Source organism: Trichechus manatus, unplaced genomic scaffold (assembly GCF_000243295.1).
Source record: "Trichechus manatus latirostris isolate Lorelei unplaced genomic scaffold, TriManLat1.0 scaffold00023, whole genome shotgun sequence".
NCBI lineage: Eukaryota > Metazoa > Chordata > Mammalia > Sirenia > Trichechidae > Trichechus > Trichechus manatus.
Window position 1 is genome coordinate 10383496 of NW_004443959.1, and position 10483 is coordinate 10393978.

At 36.1% G+C, this 10483-nt stretch overlaps 1 protein-coding gene across 14 annotated transcripts in view; it reads left to right on the forward strand.

Moving 5' to 3' along the window:
- MBOAT2 (membrane bound O-acyltransferase domain containing 2) overlaps nucleotides 1–10483 on the forward strand; it is a 167386-nt gene that overhangs the window by 60358 nt on the left and 96545 nt on the right. For all 14 annotated transcript variants that reach the window (XR_002823545.1, XR_002823548.1, XR_002823544.1 and 11 more), the window contains one exon: nucleotides 5833–5910. Coding sequence is in view for 7 of the 14 variants with exons in the window: in XM_023728276.1 (XP_023584044.1) it covers nucleotides 5833–5910 (78 nt within the window). In the remaining 7 variants the exon portion in view is untranslated. Of the gene's footprint in view, nucleotides 1–5832; nucleotides 5911–10483 lie in introns of those variants that run through there.

Genomic DNA, 10483 nt, shown 5'->3' on the forward strand with positions numbered 1-10483 from the left:
CGGGTTAGTTTCTCATACAAACATTTATACACACATTGTTATGTGACCCTAGTTGCTATCCCTATAATGTGACCGCACACTCCTCCTTTCTACCTCAGATTTCCCGTGTTCATTCAACCAGCTGCTATCCCTTTCTGCATTCTCATGTCTCCTCTGGACTGGAGCTGCCCATTTAGTCTTGTGTACCTACTTCAGCTAAGAAGCACACTCTTCACAAGTATCATTTTATGCCTTATAGTCCAGTCTAATCTTTGTCAGAAGAGTTGGCTTCGGGAATGGTTTTAGTTCTGGGTTAACAGAATCTGGGGGCCATGTCTTCTGGGGTTCCTCCAGTCTCAGTCAGACCACTAGGTCTGGTCTTTTTACTAGAATTTGAGTTCTGCACCCTACTTTTCTTCTGCTCCGTCAGGGACTCTCTGTTGTGTTTCCTGTCAGGGCAGTCATTGGTGGTAGCCGGGCACCATCTACTTCTTCTGGTCTCACGCTGGTGGAGTCTCTGGTTTATGTGGCCCGTTTTGTCTCTTGGGATAATATTTTCCTTGTGTCTTTGGTGTTCATCATTCTTCTTTGCTCCAGGTGGGTTGGGACCAATTGATGCATCTTGGATGGCCGCTCGCTAGCTTTTAAGACCCCAGATGCCACCTGCCAAAGTGGGATGCAGAACATTTTCTTAATAAACTTTGTTATGCCAACTGACCTATATGTTCCCTGAAACCATGGACCCCAGACCCTGCCCCTGCTACACTGTCCCTTGAAGTGTTTGGTTGTGTTCAGGAAACTTATTAGCTTTTGGTTTAGTCCAGTGGTGCTGACTTCCCCTGTATTGTGTGTTGTCCTTCCCTTCACCTAAGATAATTCCTGTCTACTATCTAGTTAGTGAATTCCCCTCTCCTTCCTTCCCTACCCTGGTAACCATCAAAGAATGTTTTCTTTTGTGTTTAAATCTTTTCTTGAGTTCTTATAATAGTGGTCTCATACAATATTTGTCCTTTTGTGATTGCCTAATTTCACTCAGCATGATGCCTTCCAGATTCATCCATGTTATAAAATACTTGCGGATTCATCATTGTTCTTTATTGTTGTGTAGTATTGTGTGAATATACCGTAATTTATCAGTTCATTTGTTGATGGGCACCTAGGTTGTTTCCATGTTTTTGCTATTGTGAACAGTGCTGCAGTGAACATGGATGTGCATATATCTATTCGTGTGACGGCTCTTATTTCTCTAGGCTATATTCCAAGGAATGGGATTGCTGGATCATATGGTACTTCTGTTTCTAGCTTTTTAAGGAAGCTCCAAATTGATTTCCAAAGTGATTGTACCATTTTACATTCCTACCAACAGTGTGTAAGTGTTCCAGTCTCTCCACAACCTCTCCAACATTTATTATTTTGTAGTTTTTGGATTAATGCTAGCCTTGTTGTGGTGAGATGGTATCTCGTTTTGATTTGCATTTCTCTAATGGCTAATGATCATGAGCATTTCCTCATGTATCTGCTAGCCACCTGAATGTCTTCTTTGGTGAAGTGCCTGTTCATATCCTTTGCCCATTTTTTAATTGGGTTATTTGTCTTTTCATCTTTTCACTTTCTTGATAGTATCCTTTAAGATAACAAAAGTTTTTAATTTTGGCGAAGTCCAGTTTAGTTTTTCTTTTGTTGCTTGTGCTTCTTGTGTCATATCTAAGAATCCATTGCCAACTCCAAGGCCGTGAAGATTTGCCCCTATGTTTTCTTCTAAGAATTCCGTGGTTTTAACTCTTGTAGTTAATTCCATTTTGAGGTAACTTTTGTAGTGGTGTGAGGTGGGGATCCAGCTTCATCCTTTTGCATGTGGAGATGCAGTTGTCTCAGCATGATTTGTTTAAAGATGATTCTTTCTCCCCTGAATGTTCTTGACGCTCTTGTTGAAAACCAACTGGTCACAGATATATAGGTCTATTTCTGTACTCTCAGTTCTATTCCATTGGTCTATATGTCTGTCCTTGTGCTAGTACCAGATTGTTTTGATTACAACAACTCTGTAGTTTGTTTTGAAATCAGGAAGTTTGAGTCTTCCAATTTTATTCTTCTTTTTCAAGATTGTTTTGGCTATTTGGAGCCCCTTGCAATTCCATGTGAATTTGAGGATCAGCTTTTTCATTTCTGTAAAAAAAAAGGAAAGGTTGTTGGAATTTTGATATGAATTACATTGAATCTGTAGATTGCTTTGTATAATATTGCCATGTTAAATATTAAGTCTCCCAGTTCAAGAACGTTAGCGTATCCTTTTGATTTCCATTTAGCACTTTGTTGTTGTTGTTCAAAGACAATTTATATCTGCTATTGATTTTGAAAACTTGCCCTTTGGAAGACATATGTCAGCATCTTGTAAATATAATTAACCATTTTATCTGCCTCTGTTGGGCCTCAGCATTTTTTTTTTTTTTAAACTATCATCTGTAAATCCTTAACTGAGAATTAGGTTACACTCTTCATTATTTATTTAAATATCTTTGAGAACAGTGTAGGGTAGTGGAAAACAGCTTAAACTCTGAAGTCAGACAGACCTGGAATCCAGCCTGAGTGCCTTGCCCTGCTAGCGGTGTGACTTTGAATATGTCATTTAACTGCTTTTAGTGTCACAGTTCTCATCTGTAAAATGGCACTAAGTATAGTTTAGTAGGATATTGTGAGGACTAAAAGAGGTAGTAATACAGAAGGAGCTTAGCACAATAGCTAGCTCATTGTGAGCACTGAAAGTTATTCAAGGTCAAGACCATTGCAGTTATTATCATTTGTCATCAGCATCATCCAGTTGGTTGTCCAGATTGGAAATTTTTTGTTTATCCAATCTCTAGTGTTTATCACACAATATCAAAATAGCCTATTTATTTGTGTGTCTTTCTATTTAGACTGGAAGCTCTCTGAGGACAGAGACTATGTTTCATTGACTCTTATATTCCCAGTGTCCGGTATCATGCTTCTCAGAAAGCACAAATTCAGTCAGGATCAGTTGAACAAGATCCCAACTTTTTTAAAACGTGTGCTCTTTTTTGCTAAAAATAAATTTTTTACCTACCTTTAGGGTGATTTGAAATTCAAAATAAGTAAAACGTTACATCTAAAAATAAACTAAACTTTTGGGACAAGGAGTTGTTTTGTTTTTAGAGTTCTTAAGCAGCTTGAAAGATTATGATACATAGGTCATGAGGTTCTACCCTGTCCCCCTGCAAGTGAGTAAACTGCCCAGAAACAACTTGGGTTTTAATGTCAGTTAGGGTACTAATTAGGTATATGACCTTAGAATTTAGTTTCCTATCCTCTAAAATGATGAGGGTTGGAGTATAATAGATCTTTAAGATATCTTCTATTTCACCTTTTTATTTTACTTAATAGTTAAGTGCTTACTATGCATTAAATAATCTATTCAATGCTTTTCATCTATTATTTCTTGATCCTGAAAAGGCATTAGTGGCTTATAGTATTTATTACTCTTATTTTACTAATGAGAACATAACCTTACAGAGGTTAATTTTTTGCTTCTGGCTATACAGCTAATAAATAGAGTAGCTGAGTATGGGAAATTGTGAAGAATATCACCAATGATATAATTGAGTAGAAAAGCAACTTGATGCTTCTCATGGAGGTCAGTGATACAGACAGAGGTGGATGCAGATCATCTCTGTGTGGATAAACTTGTACGGTTAGAATCATAAAGACTTATACAACAGGAGGCTGCCAAAATGTTACACTGCTCCCAAAAAGATTACCAAGCACATCATCCCAACAGTGATGTTAGGGGAGTGGGTACCTTAAGGCGATAACCCCCGTTGCCATCGAGTTGATTCCAACTCATAGTGACCCTGTAGGACAGAGTAGAACTGCCCCATAGGGTTTCTAAGGAGCAGCTAGTGGATTCAGACTGCCAGCCTTTTGGTTAAAAACCAAGCTGTTAACCACTGTGCCACCAGGGCTCCAATAAACCAAAACCAAACCCATTGCCGTTGAGTCGACTCCAACTCATAGACACCCTATAGGACAGGGTAGAACTTCCCCACGGAGTTTCCAAGGAAGCGCCTGGTGGATTCAAATTGCTCACCTTTGGGTTAGCAGCCATAGCACTTAACCACTATGCCACCAGGGCTCCGATAGAAGGGGGATATAAGGCACTGTTTGAGAAATGAAACTCTTATTTGCTAAAGGTGTCGTATATCCCTCGAGTTACAAGGAGATTTACTTAAAAGGAAAAAACAATTTCCCCCAGGAGTTCTCAGAAATGTTTTTTTTCTAAGTATCTTTAATGAGTTCTACTCTCAGTTAATAAAGTCTTTAAACGGATCTTGCAGTCCGCTTTAGCATTTTCACATTAAGTCTATTAGTGAATTGTTAATGTTGACAGTAAATAGGAGGTGGACAATTAATTTGAAAAGTGTGTATTTTAATCTTTTTTTTTTTTTTTTACTTCCTGCTGTTCCACTTTATACCCATAAATGTTTTTCTGCTTCCTCATGGTCCTCTGATAATAGTACACTCAGGGCCAGTGTTGTTTTCTGATGTGTGTGTGTGTGTGTGTGAGAGAGAGAGAGAGAGACAGACAGACAGACAGACTGATCTACTCTATACAATGGGTAAAATAAGTTTCTTCTATGAGTCTGTTTCGGAGACTACTCTCTGTAATACTTTTATGGAAAAATGTGTGCAAAATTTTAAGTAACTACCACATTGGAGGTGCCTGTTATTCCATAATGTTAAGCTAAAAAATAATTTTAATCATACTTAATTTCCTTATTACCATATTTTTACACAAATAACGCACGCCTTCTACGTTTATGTGCCAACCCCTCCCTTCCCCTGCGAGGTATTTTCTTAATCATGCTATGCTAATTTTTTTTCACAGCAACATGTAAAAAAAAATTGGCCTAGTGGCCCTTCTGAAAATACCTCAGAGAGGAGAGGGAGCAGTTGGCAAACAAACGTAGAGCTAGTTATTTAAATAAAAAGTACAGTAGGTGTTTAAGTTATACACTGTGATTTGAAAAAAAAGTTCATGAATTGTTTATGACCCAAAGGGAAAAAAATTGAAAATATGTGTGTGTCTCAGTTGAGGGAATAGTTTGGATTGATTTCAAACCCAGGAATCCTAATCAGTTTTTGCCTGAATTTTGTGAAATGAATGGGTAAATATTTTCTCGTTTCATGATGGGTTTCTACATTAAAGCAGTAGAAAATACTGTGCCATCTCCGAAAATGTTTTGTGGATATAGTACAGCAAATTAAAAATTGACTAGATCTGTATAAGTAAGTTTATTTGACTTGATCCATCATGTTTTGAGAATAGATAGATTTGGGTGTACCAATTTTTAGTAAATTCTAATATTTAGGACCTTTTGTTTTATGAATAATACTTTTTAAAAAGATAAAGTCAGAGTATAACACTGGTACTGGAGAAATTAATTTGGGTAAACAAATAACTGGTATTCTGTCAGGAGTATTTTGAAATCTAGATTTATTACTTCTTTTTCATAGTTATGCCTTGAGTTATGAAAAAGCTCTAATCCTTGAGCCACATAATCCCAGAGTGCTTTCAGTGTAGCTAGGAGACTTGGCATATTCTTGCAGCTTAGGACATTGATAAGGGTTTATGGGATTTGGTTTTTTTCCCTAGTTCTTCTGGGGCTTGTGGTATGGGACTGTAGTTGTTTACAGAATTTTAGACTTTGGGGGTTTGACTCCTTATTTTTCATCTGGGAATTTTCTATGTTACATATAAGCAATTTTTAGTCTAACTTTTTTCAGTTTGATGTTTATGGATCGATATCGCTCTTCTAACAGTGCTCTTAATTTTTATAGGTATGCCTTACATTTTCTTGTACAAAGTGGAATTTCCTACTGTATCATGATCATAATAGGAGTGGAAAACATGCACAAGTAAGTATTCACCTGGTTCACACATTAATGCGTATCTTACTATAGTAGAATTAGATTTTATTTATTATATTAAAAAAATTCTGAATTGTGATAATTTTTTCAAACTCTCATAAATATACAAATACAGTCATTGGTATGCATCACTTTCCTATTATTTTAATTTCTGTAAAGCAGGGTTTCTCAGCCTCTGCACTATTGAGATTTTGGGCCGGGTAGTTCTTTGTTGTGGGGAGCTGTCCTGTGCATTGTAGGATGTCTAGCAGCATTCATGGCCTCTGCCCACTGGATGCCAGTAGCACCCTCCCCTAGTTGTGACAGCCTTGAATGTTCTTCATTTTCAAATGCCCCTTTGGGGCAGACTCTCTTCTGGTCACGAACCACTGCGTTAGTCTAGGGGTGATAACACTAGAGAGAGAGTGAAGTGAATAGATTGGAGAGAGATTTAGAAGGTAAATTTGAAAGGATTTAGTGATTGATGGGAAGTGCAGGTAGGAAGAAGGGTGTCTATGTTGACCCTCAGATTTGTGACTTGAACAGTAGGGTAGATGAAGTACAGTTTTCTGAGGTCGGGAACCCTCGAGGAGGAGAGCATGTTTAGAGGATAAAACATTTCAAGTGGGTATAGATTCAGCACCAAAAACAGTGCTGGTATGTAATTAACACTCAGTGAATATTTGCTGAATAAATGAATGTTGAGATCTGTGAGACGTATGATAGGAGCTGGGGAGCTGGGCAAAGAGGTCTGGTCCAGAGATGTAAATTTGGGAGTAGCGATATGTAAAAACCGCTTGGTTGAACACCCAAGGACAGAGTGCACCAGCAGATTCTTCTGTGGTGTTCCATGATACCTGTGAATGTGCTATATGGTGTTTGCACTATATTTTGGAATTCCGAAATACATATGACTCCAAGCGTTTCAAACAAGGCGTTGTGGACCTGTAGCTTTTTGAAGTCTTAACTCTGTTGCGCACCTTCAGTGTCTGACATTTTGGTCTTCTCTGTTTTCATGTGCTGTCTTCTTCAGTTTCCATTGACACTGCCTCTGTAGGCTTGCTTTTTTCTTCTGTAAACCAGCACGCACAAGTTCTTGATGTTTTGGTTTTAATTTTAATTTTGGTGTGTCTGTAAAACAGAGAATTTTGGCTCTTTTGTATACTTTGTAAGAGGATAAAAATATTTTTATAGTGTTTCAGGTGAAGCAATTTTTGTGCCATTATGACCTTATTGTTTGAAAATCTTATACAGATAACAGTTTCAAAGTGACACTACATTTAACATCTGGTAAAAATATTGGTATGTTTTTAATCTGAGTAATGGAAGGAAAGCCTAATTAGATCATTATAAACAGTTGACTGTGTATTACCACATAGAAGAAAGAGTAATACCATGAATTAAATTGGAAGGTTAGTAAATTCATATCTAGTAAAAGGAAATTGTTTCTTTTTCTGAAAGGCATTAGTTGTCTGTGAAGTTAACTTGATAATACTTTAGAACTGTACTGTCCAATATGGTGGCCACAAGCCACCTGTGGCTGTTTAAATTTTAATTAATTACAGTTTAAAATTTAGTTCTTCAGTCACACTAGCTACTGAATTGGGCGGCACAGAGAGAACATTTCTGTTGTTATACTGGTGATATTTAGAATAGGATTTCATTGTTGAAATTTGACGCTGTTGATGGATCGAACAGATTAGGGTAAGTCTTTGTCATATGAATTGTTACTGTTTGCAGTAAATATCAAAACCAAATTCGTTGCCGTCAAGTTGATTCCAATTCATAGCGATCCTATAGGACAGAGTAGAACTGCCCCATAGAGTTTCCTAGGCTGTAATCTTTACAGAAGCAGACTGCCATATCTTTCTCCCGTGGAGTGACTAGTGGTTTCAATGCCAGCCTTTTGATGAGCAGCCAAGTGCTTAATCGCTGTGTAACCAGAGCTCCTTGTAGTAAATAGAAGGATAATTAATTTCAAAAGTGTGTATTTAGATCTCTTTTTTAGCTTCTTTCTATTTCAGTTTATACTCATCTATGTTTTTCTGCTTGACTTGTTCTTTTTTCCTTGATATATATATGCATATATGTGTGTGTGTGTGTGTGTGTATTCATTACTTTTCCCACTTAGGCCTTTACATTAATTTAAAATATTAAATGGATCCAACTCTTTAAGAATTTCACTCAGATACACTAGATGGGACTCAAATACACAACATTCCTATGTGTTGTCCAGAGTTATTGTTTATGTGTAATACAGTTCTGTTTATTTCTTTCAGTCTAGTTTTAAATCATATGTGTAATACATTTTTCTTAACAGTCAGGGTTTAAATCTGTAAAACAAAGGATTTGGACTTCTTGTGGTACTGGGTTGGAGCCCTGGTGGTGCAGTGGTTGAGAGCTCAGGCTGCTAACAAAATGTCCACAGTTCGAGTCCACCAGCTTCTCCTTGAAAACCCTACGAAGCAGTTCTACCCTGTCCTGTAGGGTGGCTGTGAGTCAGAATCAACTCAATGGCAACAGGTTTGGGGTTTTTTTTTGTTTGTTTCTGAGTTACTTAACAGTTTTAAAATACTTGAGTCTCTCTGCTTTTATGATCCCAATGAGATATTCATAATGTAGTTGTTGTACTCTGTATAGCAGATTCATGTGTAAATTAAAATACTGTAATGTAATAGTCTATTTTTGTAGCTCTTTTTGATATTCCTATGTATACTGTATTATTCTGATACATATGTAGATAATTTGCCTTTAAAATTTAAGCCATTCTGGAATTCAGTGTTTTGTATAGTCTGTATTTTCATATCAGCTTTGACTTTCTTTGAGGAAAGGAAATATAAGATTTCTTTTATAAATATAAAATTAAAAATTTCTGTGATAGAGACAAAGAAAAGAGTGATAGTCATTCATAAAGGGAGAATTCAATTTTCACCAGGTTCTCTAACAGCCCAGCATCTCTGGAGCAGGGTTTAGCAAACTATAAAGAGCCAAATAGTATGTTTTAGGCTTTGTAGGATATACACCTCTGTCATAACTACTCAACTCTGCTGTTGTAGTCTGAAAGCAGCCATAGGCCGTATGTAAATAAATGAGCATGGTTGTACTCCAATAAAACTTTATTTATAAAAACAGGCTGGATTTGGCTCATGGGCCATAGTTTGTCAACCCAATACTAAGCAAGCTCCTGCTGCAGGGATTTTGAAAAAAAAGGGAAGCAGACAGACACTCTTTTTACTTATGTTTGCTAAGTGATAATTTTTAACTTGCTGCAGCACAAATAGTGAAATATATGAAGTTTATATTTATGAATGACTTATAGATTATTGTTCTGAAGCAGGAAGATTTCTAAAAAGTTAGTTAAAATGTTTACCTTCTTTTCAGTATAGCTTTTGCGTAAAAGGGAAGTGAAATAATGCAAGACCTGATGTTTTACACTTAAGGTGATAATGAAAAAATATTTTATTCCGAAAATTAAAAGGAGAATAGTAAGATCACAGGATTCAAGAACAATATACAAAAATCTATTTTTTTCCTATATATTAGAATGAACAATTCAAAAGTAAAATAAAAAATATATTCACAATAGCATCAAACAATCATATGTTTAGGAATAAACAAAGAAGTTCAAGATGACTACACTGAAAATAGAAAGCATTGCTGAGAAAAATTAAAGAAGACCTAAATAAATGGGTAGATATACCATGTTCATGGATATGAAGCCCCAGTATTGTTAAGATGGCAGTTTTCCCACAGTTAATAGATTCAATGCAATCCCTATCAAAATTCCAGCAGGCTTTTTTGTAGAAGTCAATAAACTGATCTTAAAATTTAAATGGAAATACAAAGGACATAGGATAACCAAAAAAGAACAGTCAGAGGACTTACACTGCCTCATTTCAAAACTTAACCATAAAGCTACATTAATCAAGGCAGTGTGGTCTTAGCATAGGGATAGACATATAGATCAAGGAAACAAAATAGAGAGTCTAGAAGGATACCCTAATGTATATATATGGTCAAATGATTTTTGACAGAAGTACTAACGTATTTCACTGGGGGAAAGGATTATCTTTTTAAAAAATGGTGCTGTAACAATTGGATATCCACATGCAAACAAACAAATAAATAGCCTTGACCTATACTTCAAATTATACACAAAAATTAACTCAAAGTGGATCATAGATCTACACGTTGGGGCAAAAAATATAAAACTTGTAGAAGATAACGTAGGAGAAAATCCTTGTGACATTGGATTAGGCAAAGATATGATATTAAAAGCACAAACAATAAAAGGAAACTTGATAAATTGGACGTCATTAAAATTAAAAATGTTCACTCTTCAGAAAAGGACACCACTAAGAAAATAAAAGACAAGGTATAGTTCAGGATAAAATATTTACAAAACATATGTGATGAAAGAATGTATCCTGAATATTTAAACAACTCTTAAAACTGCATAATAAGGTTGAATAAGGATGTTGTTGATGTGTTGTGGGATTATTAACCATTGTCATAGGGCAACATGTGTAGTAACTGTTAAATGAGAAACTATTTTGTTCTGTAAGCCTTCATCTTAAGTGAG